At 53.5% G+C, this 16546-nt stretch overlaps 5 protein-coding genes across 5 annotated transcripts; 3 read left to right on the top strand and 2 right to left on the bottom strand.

Annotated features, from left to right (window-relative positions):
- Window positions 1-244: 244 nt before the first annotated feature.
- PG994_004513 (uncharacterized protein) lies at window positions 245-2218 on the top strand (the record flags this gene model as incomplete). The annotated part of the gene is made up of 1 exon (XM_066855922.1): window positions 245-2218. One exon carries the CDS (start codon window positions 245-247, stop codon window positions 2216-2218), a length of 1974 nt encoding a protein of 657 aa, XP_066718089.1.
- Window positions 2219-2512: 294 nt separating this feature from the next.
- On the bottom strand, window positions 2513-3364 carry PG994_004512 (uncharacterized protein; the record flags this gene model as incomplete). The annotated part of the gene is made up of 1 exon (XM_066855921.1): window positions 2513-3364. The coding sequence occupies one exon, from the start codon at window positions 3362-3364 to the stop codon at window positions 2513-2515; it is 852 nt and encodes a 283-aa protein (XP_066718088.1).
- A 789-nt stretch (window positions 3365-4153) lies between these two features.
- PG994_004511 (uncharacterized protein) lies at window positions 4154-5189 on the top strand (the record flags this gene model as incomplete). Its single annotated transcript, XM_066855920.1, has 4 exons — window positions 4154-4294; window positions 4353-4560; window positions 4618-4950; window positions 5041-5189. 4 exons carry the CDS (start codon window positions 4154-4156, stop codon window positions 5187-5189), a joined length of 831 nt encoding a protein of 276 aa, XP_066718087.1.
- A 339-nt stretch (window positions 5190-5528) lies between these two features.
- PG994_004510 (uncharacterized protein) lies at window positions 5529-5870 on the top strand (the record flags this gene model as incomplete). Its single annotated transcript, XM_066855919.1, has 1 exon — window positions 5529-5870. One exon carries the CDS (start codon window positions 5529-5531, stop codon window positions 5868-5870), a length of 342 nt encoding a protein of 113 aa, XP_066718086.1.
- Window positions 5871-7106: 1236 nt separating this feature from the next.
- On the bottom strand, window positions 7107-9300 carry PG994_004509 (uncharacterized protein; the record flags this gene model as incomplete). Its single annotated transcript, XM_066855918.1, has 3 exons — window positions 7107-7172; window positions 7239-8509; window positions 8574-9300. 3 exons carry the CDS (start codon window positions 9298-9300, stop codon window positions 7107-7109), a joined length of 2064 nt encoding a protein of 687 aa, XP_066718085.1.
- Between the last annotated feature and the right edge of the window lie 7246 nt (window positions 9301-16546).

Below are 16546 nucleotides of genomic sequence, written 5' to 3'. Positions count from 1 at the left end.
CGACGCCCTCAGCAATCAATCAATTAATTAATCCATCAAGACGCGTCACATCAATAGAAACCGGCAAACCTTGGCGACAACTCTATCGGCTCTCGATGTGTCGCTCCGTCATCACGATACGATAACATAAATTACGGCCATTGCGCAACTGGTGGTGTCATCGGGCTTGTATCCCGCGGCGCTGCAATCCACCATCCAACGTTGATTACGATCATTTAATGAAACCCGCCCATTCGATACCAGGATGACTTCCCACGATGTGCGCGAAATGCTCAACCTGCCCACCGAGGGCGGGGGCTCCCGGCCGGCAAAGAAGCAGAAGACGTCAATCGCGCGGCAGAATCTGAAAGGGCTGGCTCGAGAAGTGCAGAACTTGGGAGGCGACAATCCCATCGCCATAGTCCCCGAGATATCCTCCTTCAAAAAGCGACGGTTTGGCAGCAGGAAACCGGCAGCGAGATGGGAGATGCGCCCTTTCCGTAACTCGGCACGTGGGGACGAATCGTTAATACTCCGACATTGGCGGCGGAAAACCGATGTGCAACCCACGCCGCCGCAGCCGGAACAGCAACAGAATGGCCAACCGAACGAGGACAAAATGGACGCAGACAAGGGCGAGTCGAAGCCCGAGGAGATAGAGGACTCGAGTTTTGCCAAGTTCAACGTCAAAGTCGACGTACCGCAGTACAGTGAAGATCAGTACAACTCGACCTTGGTCAATAACGACTGGACCAAAGATGAGACCGATTATCTGATGGACGCCGTGAGAGAGTACGATTTAAGGTGGCCGATAATATGGGATCGATATGACTACCAGTCAAAGGACGGAGATGCAAGCACAGAGTCCAATACGGCTGTGGTACAGGCCCGAAAGGCTCGCACTCTGGAAGACTTAAAGGCACGGTACTACGAAGTTGCTGCTAAGATGATGGGGGTCCAACGGCCCGTACAATACATGAACCAAGCCGAATTCAGCTTGCACGAGATCATGGTCAACTTCAAGCCGGAGGACGAGACGAGGCGGAAGAAGTTCGCCGAAGCCCAGATGGGCCGCTCTAAGGAAGAGGCCCGTGAAGAGGAATCGTTGCTGCTAGAAGTCCGACGCATCTTAGCCAGGACCGAAAAGTTCAACCAGGAACGCCGTGAGCTTTACAACCGCCTGGACTATCCCACAACCGAAACGACACAAGACTTGAGCACATTCAAGACTAGCAATGGTCTACACACTCTACTCCAGAACCTCATGACTGCCGACAAGTCTAAGAAGCGTAAATCGCTGATGGGAACCGACGGCCAGAGCACACCTGCCTCGGCAGGCCCCTCGGCGCAACCTGGCTCCACGCCGTTGGCGGAGCAGCGCCGGGAGAGCATAGCGGCTTCTGCCAGTGGCCATGGCCATGGCCGTCACGACTCTAACGCAAGCACCGATACCCGTGCAGAGAAGCCTACGAAGAAGGGAGCTCAGGCGCCAGAACGGCGAAAGCTTACCGAGCAGGAGGAGTTGACATATGGCGTGTCGACGCACGATCGTTTGCCTAGTGGCCCAACGTTCCGATACGACCGCATCAACAAGATCCTCACCACCAAGTCCAACGCTCAACACGCCCGCATAACGAACACGCTTAATGAGCTGGACGTCCCGGCGCGGCTGACTATGCCGACCAAGGCCGTGGTGGATCAGATGGAGCATCTCTTGGTTAACATCCAGACCCTGCTCGACCTGAAGAAGCTGAGCGACAAGTTCGACGCCGAGATCAAGCTGGAGAAGGCAAAGAAGGCCGAAAAGGACAAGGCTGCTGGCATTGTCCCTCAGCCAGCTGCTGCTGAGTCTGCAGCCAAGGGTGGCTCCAATGGCGAAACCGCCAAGGAGAATGTCGCGGCTAGCAAGGACGGAAAGAAAGCAGGTGGTGGTGCGGCTTCATCGTCCACAGCCACCACGGAGAAACCTGCGGCTGGCGAGGGTACCAACGGCGAGAAGGACGGCCCCAACAAGGGGGGCGAACAAGCAGCGGCTGAAAAGCCTGCCGATGGAAATCCGGGAGCGGACGACAAAAAGGCCGCTGCTAAAGAGGCCCAAGAAGCTACGAATGGGGTCAAGCAGGAGAATAACACCGGGGAGGAAAAAGAGGAAAGACCTAGCAGCAGTGGCGGACAGAAACGCTCTGCCAGCGTGTTGAGCTCTGTTAGTGATAAGAGCGCCAAGCGACAGAAAAAGTAGGTCGGGGAGGGTGCCTTTTGTATATTAAGCATAGCAGCATGTCTAGAACAGGAAGCGCCTGTTGTGTTATACGCTAACAAGACCCGACTGAGGGCGCAGCAATATACACATTTCGAAATGGAATCCCAACATACTCACTCCAGTGCATCATCGTTGTCTGTGTCATCTTCCCGTGAAGCTGTCCTGGTTTTTGGCTGTGATGGTGTATTTACCACATTACGTGAATCATTATTTCGGATATATCTACCTACACATTACAAGCATTACTACACGATCTCATTCGATGATGATGGTTTATTCCTTCTCGTGATGCACCCAGCCGAGCATCTTCTCGGCCTTTTCCGTCATCCAAAAGGCGCGGTTGGTGCCCATATCGGCGCGGATCTCGGCGTCCGGGTAATACTTCTTGGCCAGGTCGGCCGAAGGCGTGCCGCCCTGCGTCGTGTCGGGCGCGACGATGTTGAAGATCTGGCAGCCCTCGTACTGGTCCGCCTTGGTGACGGCCAGCAGGCAGGCCCGGGCCGTCGCGACGGGGCTGACCCAGCCCCACAGCTGCTTGACGCCCGCGGCCACCCAGTCCTCGTCGTGCTCCTGCAGCACGTCCTTCCGGGGCGCCACCTCGTGGATCCGCAGGCACGCCACCTTCATGCCCGGAAACCAGTCCGGGAAGGCGCGCGCGGCCGTCTCGGCCTCGGTTTTCGCGAGGGCGTACGCGTCCGTGGGGCGGCACGGGTACGCCTCCTCGTCGATGGGGAAGTAGGGGAAACGCAGCGGCTGGTTCGAGTAGGCGAGGCCGATGGCGTTGACGCTGCTCGCGTAGCAGAACCGCCGGATGTTCTGCGCGGCGGCCGCGCGCAGGCCGTTGAAGGCGGCGGCCACGTTGTTGTTGTGCACGTGGCTGTCCGGCTTGCCCTGGGGGTCCGGGATCGCGGCCAGGTGGATCACGGCGTCGCAGCCCGCGAAGGCGGCGACGGTGGCGTCGTAGTCGGACGCGGCGTCGGCTATGCGCATCTCTGTGTTGGGGGTCGCGCCGTCGTCGGCTTGCGGGGTGCGGTTGATTTGTATGGTGGCGTGACCCTCCTTCGCGCACAGCTTCACGACTTCGCGGCCGACGGTGCCGCGGGCGCCTGTGATGGCGATCTTCATGTTGAGGGAGGGGGAGGTGGAAAAGGGGCGATGGTGGGATGAGAGGGTTGATGAGAGTTGGGGGATTCTGTGATGGATGGCTGAGGATGTGCTGGTCTTGGATACTCTACGGACTGTATTTAACATATTGAATACGGATTATATCTATTGCAATATATAGTTATATATACTCATGAAAAGCTGCTATGCGTTCTGTGGACTTGTGGGTAGAAGTGTGCGATTCTATGACGTTGTGGTTAGCTCCGACAGCCTGTGAAGCCGGCTGATTCGGGATGATGTAGTGTAAGAGGGGCGTTGTATAGATCCTCTAGATTCTGGTTAGAGCCTCGAACATGAGCATCTGTGGGCCAACAACGGCCATGTCAAGATTCGAGAATACTTCGAGCTCGACGTACGCGTGTTGGCAGTATTTCTCCAGGGTAAACGATTAATCCACTTGTTTATTCCAACTTTCCTTACTCCGTATCATTACGTATTGACAACCGGCCTGCCGACTGACAGATCGGCCCGGGTGCAACATGACCCGTCAGTCTGGAAAACCCACTGCTTTTTAGCAGGAAGCCGATCTAATCTTTCCTTGCCTACCTGCCATCAAACAAACACTATGAAGAATACCTACCTAACTGCGAGCAGTTCTTCGTTAAAGGTAAGTGGCGCTCTCGCCCTTCTGCTTCTTGGAGGAGTCAAAGCTAACGGCCTTCGCCAGGGATTACCTACGACCTGGGCCACGATACTTCAATTCGTGACAGGCTTCGTGATACGAAGCAGTGCGAGATCGATGCAGAAATCATGGCGGACCTAGGTGTGAACACCATCCGTGTCTACGAGGTACTGTCTTCGGGTTCTCACGATGGTTGTATGGAAGCACTTGACAAATGGGGCATTTACGTCTGGATCGAACTAGGCACTATTGGGTTCAGTATTGACCTTGTAAGTGCTCCAGCCGCGAGTCTATGTAATCCACAACGCATGCTTAAACGTCTCATAGAGTACGCCTGATTGGAACAGAGCGATGTACGATGACTGGACGTCTCAGATTGATGCTTTCTCCAAGTATGGATGCCTCGCAAACAGTACCCGCGTTCAAGGCGAAAAGGCTAACGCTTGGGCAACAGATACGGCAACGTCCCTGCTTTCGCTGTTGGTTTCGATACCATCAACAACTGCTAGTCCAACCGCTGAATGCTTGGCTAAAAGTAATATTGACACATGAGCAGCAGAGTATGCAAAGGCGGCGCCCTACGTCAAAGCAGCGACGAAGGACATGAAAACCTTCCTTGATGGTCGTAATTACCGCCGCATTCCTATAGCATACTCTGAAATGGACGTCACTCAGTATATGAAGGTCACGACAGTGGACTATCTCACCTGTAGCGGGTACGCTGACTCCATCGACATGTTCGGGGTTAGTCTGAAGTACGCGTGTGGCAACAATATTTCACAAATCTTCGACCAATTCCATGGGTCTGAAATACCCATCATCTTTTCCGGAATACTCTGCGCCTATGACAGAGATATACGCAACTTTACCGAAGCCAAGACGATCCTAAGTTGGAAACTATTCCGGCGTCTTCGAAGGAGTCATAGTATACGACTGGGCCGACGCACCAGACCCTTTGGGAACATACACTTTGGCAATGGTTGAGTACTCGGATGGCTATAACTACACCGGCAAGCCCAAGACGTTGCCGCACTACACGGATCTGCGATCATTCTTCCACTCGGCCCAGCCCGAAAGCACGGCGGCGTCCGATTATACGCCGAAGTATTCCACCACGCCCTATTGCCCAACCCAAAACACCTTCTTGTCCTGGATGGTCGATGAAACTTGCCCCTGCCTACGATCCCGGGGTTGCCTCCAGTGACGCCAGCTGACGGTGGCGGAGTCACGACCACGCCCACGGGTGGGGCTCCAAATACGACAGAGGCTAGACCTTCGGGGGCAACCAATGCTGCCAGCGGTGACGATAACAATGCGGCGAAAGGTGGCTCGGGCCATTTTGGGGGCTTATCGCTAGCGGCTTGGTAGGGGCCATCGTGGGGAGTATAATCGGTGTCTTCGCCCTGGTGGGACTCGGGTGGTTTATTCTTTGGAGGCGGCGGAGTGCGAACCAGCAAGGGCCGGGAGGGAGGATGATCGAGGCGCCACCAGGGGTGGCCGAGTATGGCGGCATACGCGGGGTTCTACTACAAGCCCGAAACGACCGGAACGACGATGACAACCGGCCCGCAGACGCCGTCCGAGTTGTCGCCGGCCCAGAGCGGTGGCGGCATGGGCGGCGGCGGCGGCGGCCGTGCTAGCTACCAAATGCAGCAGCAGTTGGGGGTGAGTGACTACGATGCTGCCACGCCGTGTTCCTCGCCACCGCCGCCGGCGCACACGTTCGAGATGGAAGGGGACAACAGCAGCACGCGTGCTGCTGTTGATCCGGCGGGGTTTCAGGCGCCAGGACAGGAGCAACTAGAAGCTCGACCACCACAGACAAAGCAGCAGCAACAATATTGAGTTGTTGATTAAGCATTTTCTGAAGGTCTTAATAATTACCTGCATATACTTTAATTTACAGCCCATCAGTGTTCGATTGCGTCATACCCCTGACCAATAGCATTATCCAAAAGGAAACTATGGGTTTTTGCACACGAATAGTTGCCGGAGCAACGTACTCTAAAGCATTTGAATATACTGGTGACACTGTGTTTCTGCCCATGCTGGTAAGTACTATTGCTCCCCTCTTTGTCATAGTGATGATGCTTGATCAAGTTTCTCGGGACTCAGACGGTGGGTCGTAGGTGCTGGTGATATTGTCTGGTCGACTCGTGGACGGAATGAGCACAGAGCGTACAAGAAAGAGAAGAGGGAACCGATCACGAAACCCAGATAAGGTATAACAGGTTACGAATGCAAATGTGAAGTAATCGTGTCATTAATGTGGAATTCCCGCCAGCAAGAACAGGTGATGATGATGGATATAGACGTAATAATATATATGAGCCTCCATCTCACTCTCCATAGCTTTCTTTGCCCCTTCACTTGCCATCCATCAGGTATGGTCGATTAGGTCAGTAGCTTCCAGAGCTTTTCCACTGTTTCACTTCCCTTTCCCTCTCATCCACATCATCAAAAGTTGTTTGTTACTTCTCGGTATTTCCCTTCCTCCCCACCCCCTCCCCTCATATGTGTGTGTATGTATGTGTAGAACCAACCCCCCTGGCTTGTATATATAAATGTGTGTGCCCAGTCACTTTCCCATCTCCCCGTCTAGGAAAGCCTGGTCTCCTGTAGCCCATGTTCCTTTCTATTCCATGTATAACCTCTCCTCTTCTGCCATCTCCTGGATTCGTAACGACATGACATGAAGACGCTCTCTAAAATATGTCCCTCCCAGCCATGATGAATAAAAGGAAGAGTGATATAACAGAAAGCAAAAAAGGAAGATACCCGAGAAACCAAAAGTCGTTAGAGAGACGCTCATGCCATGTATGAATTGTAATGCTACCAATATTCGAAAAATATCTTTTTCTCCGCATAAGCACATGACCACATGACCGCATGAGTTGAGCAAAGTAGAAGAAGGGTGAGTGCGTGATGAAAAAGAAAGAAAAGTAATGAGAAAGCGTGGATATCTGTACAAACAGTAACGAATTGGGTATCACAACGAATCTGAAAAAAGTAGACGCGGAAGATATCGGAGAGACGTTAACGTGAGAGGATGTATGCGCCGTTTAGACAGGATTGCGCGCGTTAGGGTCGGATGCCGCGCAAAACGTGGGCCGGATTGCCAGTAACAATCGTAAAGTTTGGCACATCCTATATAATAAGTGTGTCAGTAAGTAAGGTAAGTAGTTTTGGAGGAGGAGCCGGCTGGAAACGTACCCTGGTAACGACGGAACCGGCACCGACCGTGGAGCCTTTGCCGATCTTCAGACCGGGCAGCACGATCACGTTACCACCGATCCATACATCCTCCTCAATCGTGATGGGCTCTCCCTTCTGCAGGCTCTTGCTGCCCATCCGCTTGGCCGGGTTCGTGTCCAGAGTGGCGGCGAAGAGGCTGACGTTGGGCCCTATGTAGGTGTTGTTGCCAATCTTGACGGAGCAGGGGTCAATGATGGTGCAGTTGCGTCCAATGAAGACGTTCTGTCCTATCGTGATGTTGTAGCCGTAGTCGCAGGTGAAGGGCGCTTCAATCACGACGTTATCCCCGATGACGGCGTTATCGACGTTATCCCTGACCCTGCCCGAGTTCGAAACCGGAGACTGTTGGGTAGGCGACAGATTGATGGGTTCCGTGGGCATCAAGATCTCGCGGAACAGCCTTGATCGCTCATTGCCCGAAACCCCGTTGTTGGGGTTCGTCGAGTTGTTGAACCGCCAGCATGCAGCACTGCATCTCTCCCGTTCCAGAACTAGTTCTTTGTTGAACGGCTGGTACCAGTCGTTCCGGAGCATCAACTCCTTTTGGGTAGCTTGACGAGGCGGCGGTGGAAAGTGGCTGTGCGACAGGGCGAGTTGGGCAGCAACCTGAGCGCTCGTGGTGCTAGCGGGAGGCGGCGGCGGCGGCGGCTGTTGATGATGCGAGCTTGGGCTATCAGTTCGCGTGGGAGCATTCAGCATGTTGAGCTGAGGAAGAGTTGTGTTAGGGATGCCCGATTGAGGAGTCTCGGGCTCGGTGCGGCTAGCGTCGTGTAGCGGAGGTATCCTTTGGTGGTATTCCTTTGACAACACTCGAGACTCAAAATTGGCTGCCGAGCTTATCGCACTAATGGGAGTTGGAAAAGGATTGCCTTGTTGTGCCGTATAGGCCGATGGTATGGACAGCTTGTTGTCCGGGGTAGCAGTGGATGCAGTTGGAATTGTCGATGCAGTGCGCTCATCGTCAGTCATCACTGGACGGCCTTGAGGTGGTTCTATCCGCAACGAATGACCCCGATATGGCGGAGGGGCTTCTCTCTTGGGCGGCGCTGCCAGAGGTGCAGATTGACTGGGGTAGGGGGCTTGCTGTGGCATTCCGTAGGCACCAGGGGGCACGTAGCTAGGGTCCTTCGACTCAAGCGGCACCGCCGGGGGTTTGTTTTCCATCTTTTGATATCCACGCTGGTTCGCATAGCCTTGGCAGATGAAACCTCCTCGCATACAGTTATTGCCTTCGGAATTGCAGTGAGCTTCCGACCAGTTGGCAGTCGTGGGGGAGGGGGGGGAGCCACTTACATTCAGGTTTAGTCTCATCACACTTCTTCTTCCGTCTACGGCAAGTCAGACAACCCGTTTTCGTCCTGTTGCTGAAATTCCGCTTCCTCTTCTTAGGGTCTGACTGGATCACCGTCCCATCCCTCCGGTGCTCCGGCGTGTACGAACCGCCATAATAGCTGGACTCATCGTCGGGACTCGTTGGTGAATAGCCCTGTTGCGAATCCATCTGGGATCTGCGGAGCGAATCTTCACCCTGTCCTTCAGATTGTGACGCAATAGACACTGCCGAGTTCTGCGTCTCATACGCAGACCGCTCATCCCTGCTATGCTGGGAATACCAGGGGTCGCTGCGCTCACCTCGGTTCTCGTCTCCGTAAGGGCGGTAGTCACGCTCATGATGTTGAGAGGTGCCGTAAACGTCCCGCGGTTCCGGCTGTGATGGTGGCGCATGAGTCCTGTCTTCCGGAGCACTCGGAGCCTCTCTACGGAGCTCGAGGGAGTTAGACCGTTTGCGCTTGTGTGGTCCTTCCACGTCGGGATATGCGTATGACGACCTTTCTGGGCCCGAGCTCGGCCATCGGTCTCGCGGGTTTGAGGAAATGTCACGAGATGATGGTCTCGCCGTAGGGCCTGGGACGGCAACCTCGGGTCGCTCTTCCGAGTCGGGCCTCCTGTTTGTGGGACTGCCGCTGCCGCGATCCATGGGTTTTTGGTCACCTCCGTTGAGTGCTGTGAAAGAGGCCATTGTGCATTGAGCGAGAATCCGCAATGTCCGCAAGGAAGCTCGTGGTTTGCGGAATCACTAGAGATTGCCCTCACACTATCCTCGATGGGCAAGAACTAGTGTTCAGCGTTGCAACGGTTGCGCGCGTTTGGAGTTACTGGTTGCACCTGGCGGTCCTGGTCCAACAGCGTCGGTCTCAGCTTCCAATACTGCCAACAGTTGCTCCGAACAATACGACAACCCAGTCGAATACGAGGTTTCGCACTCAACACTCAATTGGCCCCCAAAGAGGTAACCAATTTCACCAAACAGCCACAAATTGAGCGGAGAGCCGAGACGAAACTCGAAAACCCAACTTGCAGGCGGAATTGACGCAGACTGCGGTGAGGGAGTGATCAGAAATCACCGCAGAAAGCAGATGCGGCTGGATTGTTAAGGGCCGAACTTCAAAAAAATGACCGGCGATTGGGCTGCTTTGAGTTGCGGGGACTCTCTTCCTGCGCAAGTGCGATATAGGAATCGTCTGTGTAAGGCTGGCGGGCGTAGCTGAGCTGTATGGCGTACAGGGTGTACCCGATGATGCTCCTACCTTGGCTATCCCGAAGAGATCCTTGGACTTGCTGGCGACGCTGGGGCCACACTATACGAGAAAAGAGTGAGGGATCCCAAAGGATGTTGTTGTTTGCGAGAGTCGGTCCACGACCCTTTCCCAACCTTTTCGCCTTCCTTGCCAAATCCCCTTTCCTTCCTTGCAGGCTGTTGTGCTCTTCAAGAGAGATGGCTCCAAAATCTGTAAGTTGAGGGTGAGTTGTGAAATTTGGGCGCTTGGGCGATTACCGCGCGATTATGCTGCGCCTGCGAGAGCTGTAACTCTGCGTTTCAGATTGTCGTCCGAGGTGCAAGAGACGAGATAGATGGACAAAAATAGACGACCCAAGAAAGTTCCAGAGTCGGTCTATAACTTGTTCATATTATGGCACTCGCCCAGCAAAGAGTAAGTTGAGTTGAGTTGAGTGAGTGTGTGGGTGAAGGATCCGGATTTGCAGGAAGTTGTTGTTGCGGTCTAGGATCCTGATGTAAGGAGACGGAGCCGCGGAGAAAAAGTGGTAGTTCTCACGGTTGCGGCAAGTCAGCCCAGTAGCATGAAAGTAAGTAAGGCAAGTGAGTAAGTAGTAATAGTTCGTTCGGGTTTTCTCGTCGACCGAATTATACACACAACGATACGCAGCGTCAACGCAATGCAAAAGCAAAGCAGCAAAAGGCAAAGCAATAAAATGCGAATCGGAACGAGGTGTGTGCCTCGGCGGCGGGTACTGCGACTGTTTTTGTAATCTTTGTTAAGTACTTTGCTTTACTTTCGACAGCGTGCAGCACAACCCGCGAGAGACGAGAGAGACGAGAGACGCAACGCAACATTAATCGCCTAAGCTAAAAACCCCACACCCTGGCCTTTTTTCTTGCCCCAGTTTCTGGCGCTTCGCTCTGAACAATCCGCGAGAGGAGGTGCTGCTAATTCGGACGGCTGTCGCAGAGATATCTGTCTGAGCAATTCGACGGGCTGGCTGAGGGGCATCCGACTGGGGTTCGTCGTGCTGGCCCTCTTTGGCCTGGCGGTAGGGATGATAGTATATGGGCGGTACATGAGGTACCTTTGATCATGACGGGATGGTGGATGGGGACAGACGCGACTAGAAAGCCATCTACTAAATTAGTGCGCCCTGCTAGGGTAGGGAGGGTACCTCAGGCCAGTAAGGAAAACAGGGGTCCTTGTACTTCGGTCATACCCCCCTGGACGAGTGCGTCTAGGTAGGTACCTCAGGTTGCAGTCAGGTAAGTGTGTGAGTGGAGGAATGGTTAGCCACAGGAGCAGGGGTTGCCGCAACCCTTTCCACCCACTCGCTTTCGTCAATCTTCCTATTCTCAATGGGTTTCGATGTACTTTCTTTTTCCTGCCTCTCGCTATTCTCGGGGGAAGTATATACTGCTCGCTCGGAGAGAAGGTAACACACACAGCATCGTGAGACCTGCCTTGGCCAGACTGGACTTGGACCGGATAGTCGCTCGTCCACTCAGAGAACGCCCTAGGCGGCGGTCGGCCACAACGTTAATGGACCACACAAGCCAGCGCAAACGATGGGTCCTGGCTCGGGTACTCTGCTCGCTTATTATGGCTGCTGTCTATACATGCGCACGAGCGTCCGTAGGCATCATGACTCTCTCCCGAGTCCGTCCTCCCAAAAATTGGCGCCCAATCGTTCCAGACGCGGCGTCCATTGGACCTAGTTTGCTCGTAGCCAGGGAGAGCGAGAGGAGACGAGGAGAGACAAGCATCTGGCTGCCAGCAAATGAGGGCCGCTTGACGCGCTATGCGACCCCATACTCGTAATTGGTGCCCATGTCTCTCCTGTTCTTTTCCCCCCTTGAATACCGAGCAGGGACAGTGAGAAACTCTAAAGTGCTCACGGCTAGGTGAGGCAGGTTGCCGCTTGTGGTATGATGTATGTTGTATGTAAGAATCTGATAGTCTCAATTTGTTGGGGGCCGCGATCTGCCTGACCTGAACGAACGGATATTGAAACTAAAAAGCTCGACAGCCGCGACAGCTCAGGCAAGTCGCTGTCGATCACCTCCGCACAAATCTGGCACAGCAAGCAGCATCAAGCAGAATGCTGGCATGTCATACATAAGCACCGACATGCCCAGCCCCTCCGCACCATGATGCAGCCAGGGATTCGAATGGCTGCCCGTCAAGCCGTCCTTTTTAGCCCAAATTGGCATCGATGTCTCGCTGCTGACCCTTCGTATGCGAGTGATGACAAACCGCCTAACCCAGTAATACCTTTCGGCCCGTCCAGTAGCAGCTCTGGCGAATGACCAGATGTCCGAAGTACTGTAACCCATCCATGAAACATGAACACTATTCTGAGCTGTGGCGAGCTTGGCCGCAGCTCCCGGCTAGTCTAACTTGAAAGGGCCAATCCGGCAATGTCTGACGAGACAGACGCCAAGATACGCGACTGGCGACCGCTTATTGTATTCAGGACCCAGCCCAACGAGACGAGTAAGCCACCGATACTGCCACATGGGCTCGATCACCACACGGGCCTACGGCAGTTTCGGTAACGCAGGTTGTACTCTGCCAGCGCCGGAGTGAGATGGATCCGTCCCTATATAATGTGCACATATATATATAACTCTCAAACTACCAAGAATAAAGTGAATGTGTTTGATCATGCTGTATGGAGGATTCTTGCTGTCTCCGTATTACTCGATCAATAGTAGCGGTGGTTATCCTTTGATTTGTTAGAGCTGAGACCAGTTTATTCTCGCAAGGTGTGTGCCCCGTATAGTAGCCGCCAATGAGATTGACAGGACTCCCAATTGTCTTTCGGATAGATGGGAAGCGGTGGGCCAGCGCGTGCAAGGCGTCGTTCCATGTTCATCTATGCCGTCAGGCTGTCTGGGTCGGACAAATTGCCGAGTTGAATGCGCCTCTCGTGGTGAGAGGCGATTCCAGGAAAGTAAACGTTACGGCTACTACCCACAACATGTTGTCAGTATGTAAGTGCGTGTAAGAAAACCGGTGCAATCTCTCTAGTCGAGTCTTACAGCAGATCACCCCGTTCCATACTCGCATAAATCGTACATGGGAAGCCCACAGTAGCCTGCTGGGCAAAATGTCAGCGGGTCAACGAATTTTGGTCGACAGCTAGTCCGCCCCAGCCAATGGGAAACCGATGCCAGGGGTGTGTTGAAGTTAAGTTGCACCATCAGGCGCGGCCTCCGTGGAAGGGATAAATGAATGGATGTGCATAGGAGGGAGGTACATGTTGGGAAGAGAGCGGTACCTCGCGCGTCCGTGCAGCAAGCCTTGTCCCTTTCCAGGCCGCGTCTAATGGGACTTGTTGGATTTCGAGCTAGCGCAATTTTGACTTCCGGCACCCGCGACTCCCTCTGCGGTCAGAAACAACGTCTCGTGTCGCAAGATGGTTATCTCGTACGGGCTGGACTGGACTAGACTAGACTGCTTGCAGACACACCGCCCATGATTCTTCAGCGGTGCTCCAGCCTGTCGTCCTACATGTGTACATAAGTTCATGTTGCGTGCATGTAGTAGCATCTGGATGCAGGTTAGGTTCTCCTCCCGGGTTGGTGCGTGCCGCCAAGTAAGTGCCTTGCACTTGTTCCATTTGCCGCGATGCGCTGGTAGCAGTGCAGTAAGTGGTAAGCTCTAGGGTCGCTATAGTGCTTACCAGCTATTCTGACAATGCCGCTACCTATTGCCATGACGGAACGTACATACGTGAACGGCAATGCTCTGCAACACGGTAGACCAGGGTTCCTGAGAAAATCTACCGAAATGGGTCCGCCGTATCACATGCAAGCACGGTGGACGATGCCCAGAGAAGGGGGATCCTGCTCGGGTGCAAAATTGAATCTTGGATGTAATGAGGGCCCTCTTTTCTTCTGGTGACGCGCATCTGCGACTATGTGACTGATTCACGGTGGTTGTTTTATTTTTGCAATGGGCTCTCTTCGGTATTTCTGGCTTCCTGCTTGGAGATGAACATAAAAGGGGCACACACCGGCGGCAGGTGGGAAGTAAGTTATGCACGCATGTGTTTTGTCGTGCTGTTCATGACGAAGTGGGGGAACTTGCATCTAGGCCTACAAGGCCTAGCAATTGGCTACCTCATGTTCGAAGCGCATCCGCGTGACCAGATCCCGCAGGCGGTAGCTACGACGGACATGGTTGCGAAGTACGTACATCGTAGATTAAAGAAACATTCCAATGCTACCTCCCCTCCCACAGCAATGACAATCTCCGGTGTTTACCGTAGCAGTCTCCCAGAATTGGATCGGAAAGGCTAGGTAGCAAAAGTACAGTTTTGTACGTATAGTAGTAGTAGAGTCACTTCCGTTCACGAGCGCATGGCCAGGGCATTCTCGTCTTCTAATAGACTTCCATTTTGCATGGGTATCTATCTCAGAATAGAGCATTCGGACAACCTCCGGAGGAATTGGGGATGGAGCCGGGATCTGGCCGAGAAAACGAGAAAACGAGGAAGCAACTACTACACAAATGGTCGTCCAATAACAACCTCAACCTTACAAGGTTACATACTGCAATCAGTATACGCCAATAGCTTTACATGGATGTGTTGCTGTAGATAGCATACTTGCATACATGCCGAAACAAACATCGACGATAGACAGGATATGCTAGGTTTAAGAAGTATTCTGGTTGGTTGGGATGATATTCAACCATTGATCCCACCACTCAACCTGGCCTAATTTTAGAATGCCATACCCCAGACCGGGCGTACCTTGGTCAACTTGAGCCAACAACATCATAACATGTTCAATATCGCATAATCGTTTCAAGACGTACATACATACCTGATTGATCATCGTGAACTCTGCCGCCGACAGTTCGGTCGGCTTGATGCAAGCAATACCGTAGCCTGAAGCGCTTGTTGCACCACACACGCGCATTATTAGATCTGCGGAAGCAACAGACAGATCCCTCCTTCCTGCCGCTCCACCCACTTTGGAATGCCGTGCCCTAAAACTAACCGCCTCAGAACCTAAGGTTAGTGATGAATACTAAGCGGCATCGCTACACCCATTGGCTGCACCGAGCCAAGTACGCGGCCTATGACAGGGACAGACTGCACACCAGATGCGCCCTACAGTCACTATTGAAAATAAGGGCGAGCTCCCCCAGGAGCGATACCGAGTCTTAATTTAGAACTTCAACGCTTCGCCGAGTTCGCATAGGCGATGTGGTGTGGCTTCCGTGGCGCATCCCCGTCTCAATGTAACTTACACAGACTCGCCTCTTTCTATTCGTTCTCATGCAGTACATACTCGTAAGGCAGGTATCACCTCGGGCCAGCAAGCAGAAATACACGACATACAGACACACCTTGACTAGTGGTCCAATTGGCTGCCTCCCTCCTCGTCTATCTTTCTTGTGCACATCTGCGCAAAGGGAATAGACACGGGCGTCAAAGCAACTCAACTCCAGAAGCGGGCGGCGTAAAGGTGACGACTAACAGTGACTTGGCCTCCACTAGTGCCGCCGCGGAACCGTGGTATCGTCATCTGTCAGATGTCTTTTCGCCCTCTCCTCCACTCCACGTTTTGGAAATATTCCGATGTGCAGTGGTTGATCTCGGTGTAGTGTACAATTCGGACTAGTGTGGCCGAGATGAGCCAGTCGACTGTAACTGAAAGGAACTTCTGTTCAGTCAACGGGTGCCTATTGCGGCAAGACCGACAGTCGCTGTCCGGATTCTCGCACAAGGGCAGACAGACTCTACCATCAATAACACTCCGGGCGCTGGAATCAGACCACAACGAAAGGGCACAGCAAAAAAGAAATCCACGCACACCACTGAGCAATGGCGTCATTGACGACTTGAAACACTTGCGATCGAATACACGATAATCGAATAGCGATGGTGGGGATCAGATAACGTATAAAATAGGAGAGGCCAGGTTCGAAAGGCCTGGAGATGAGGCCGCTTTCAACGGCACAGCGGCCGGTACTCGTTGGCGTTGGTTCTGGGGGTTGGATGCGGTAGGCGCGATTCAGGTTCGACTCAGACAGTTTACGATGGGCTGCCAGCCTGGCTCGATCCTCGCAGGAAGACCATCAGTCCTTGCATGGAACCCTTGTCCACGACATGGCCCCCCTGCGACCCTCCCCCTGCTGGCGCCGCTGTGCGGGCACTTTTCCGCTTCTATGGGAACTGATCAGCTTTGACGCCAACCAGCCAACTTGACATCGTCTAATAAAACCGGAGCCCCCCTTGTCCCTTTGTATCTCCCCTGCTGCTCTCCCCCTCTCACCTGGCACTCGCACGGATGCCAACCCTGGGGGGTACTGACAGATTGGCCTGAGTGGCTCGTTCCCTCTCTTCAGTGCTCTGCGGGGCAGCAGCGCTTGACACAACCTTACCGTTTAACCAGACTTTGGTGTTTGAGTCCCAAGAGTCAAGAGATACATGCCGTACCAACAGAAGAAGCGCGATTTACGACGCTAGTGTGACGTTGAGTAAACCATCGCCAAGGGCTCTGTGAGCTTGCTTGCTTGGCCCAAGGTACTTCATTCGACAAGTACTTTTCCCTCGTCAATTGATCATGATTGCTCTCAGCCACTCGCACGCTACACCGTAACACCGACCGTCATCTAGCTTTTTGCGTGCTCCTCGGAGTAATGCACCTCGGAATAAGATACATCAATACACCACTCAATACG

Source organism: Apiospora phragmitis (assembly GCF_038363925.1).
Source record: "Apiospora phragmitis strain CBS 135458 chromosome Unknown utg000005l:1.0-4161743.0:1.0-4166827.0, whole genome shotgun sequence".
Classification (NCBI taxonomy): Eukaryota; Fungi; Ascomycota; class Sordariomycetes; order Amphisphaeriales; family Apiosporaceae; genus Apiospora; species Apiospora phragmitis.
This window is presented reverse-complemented; position numbering and strand designations above follow the sequence as displayed.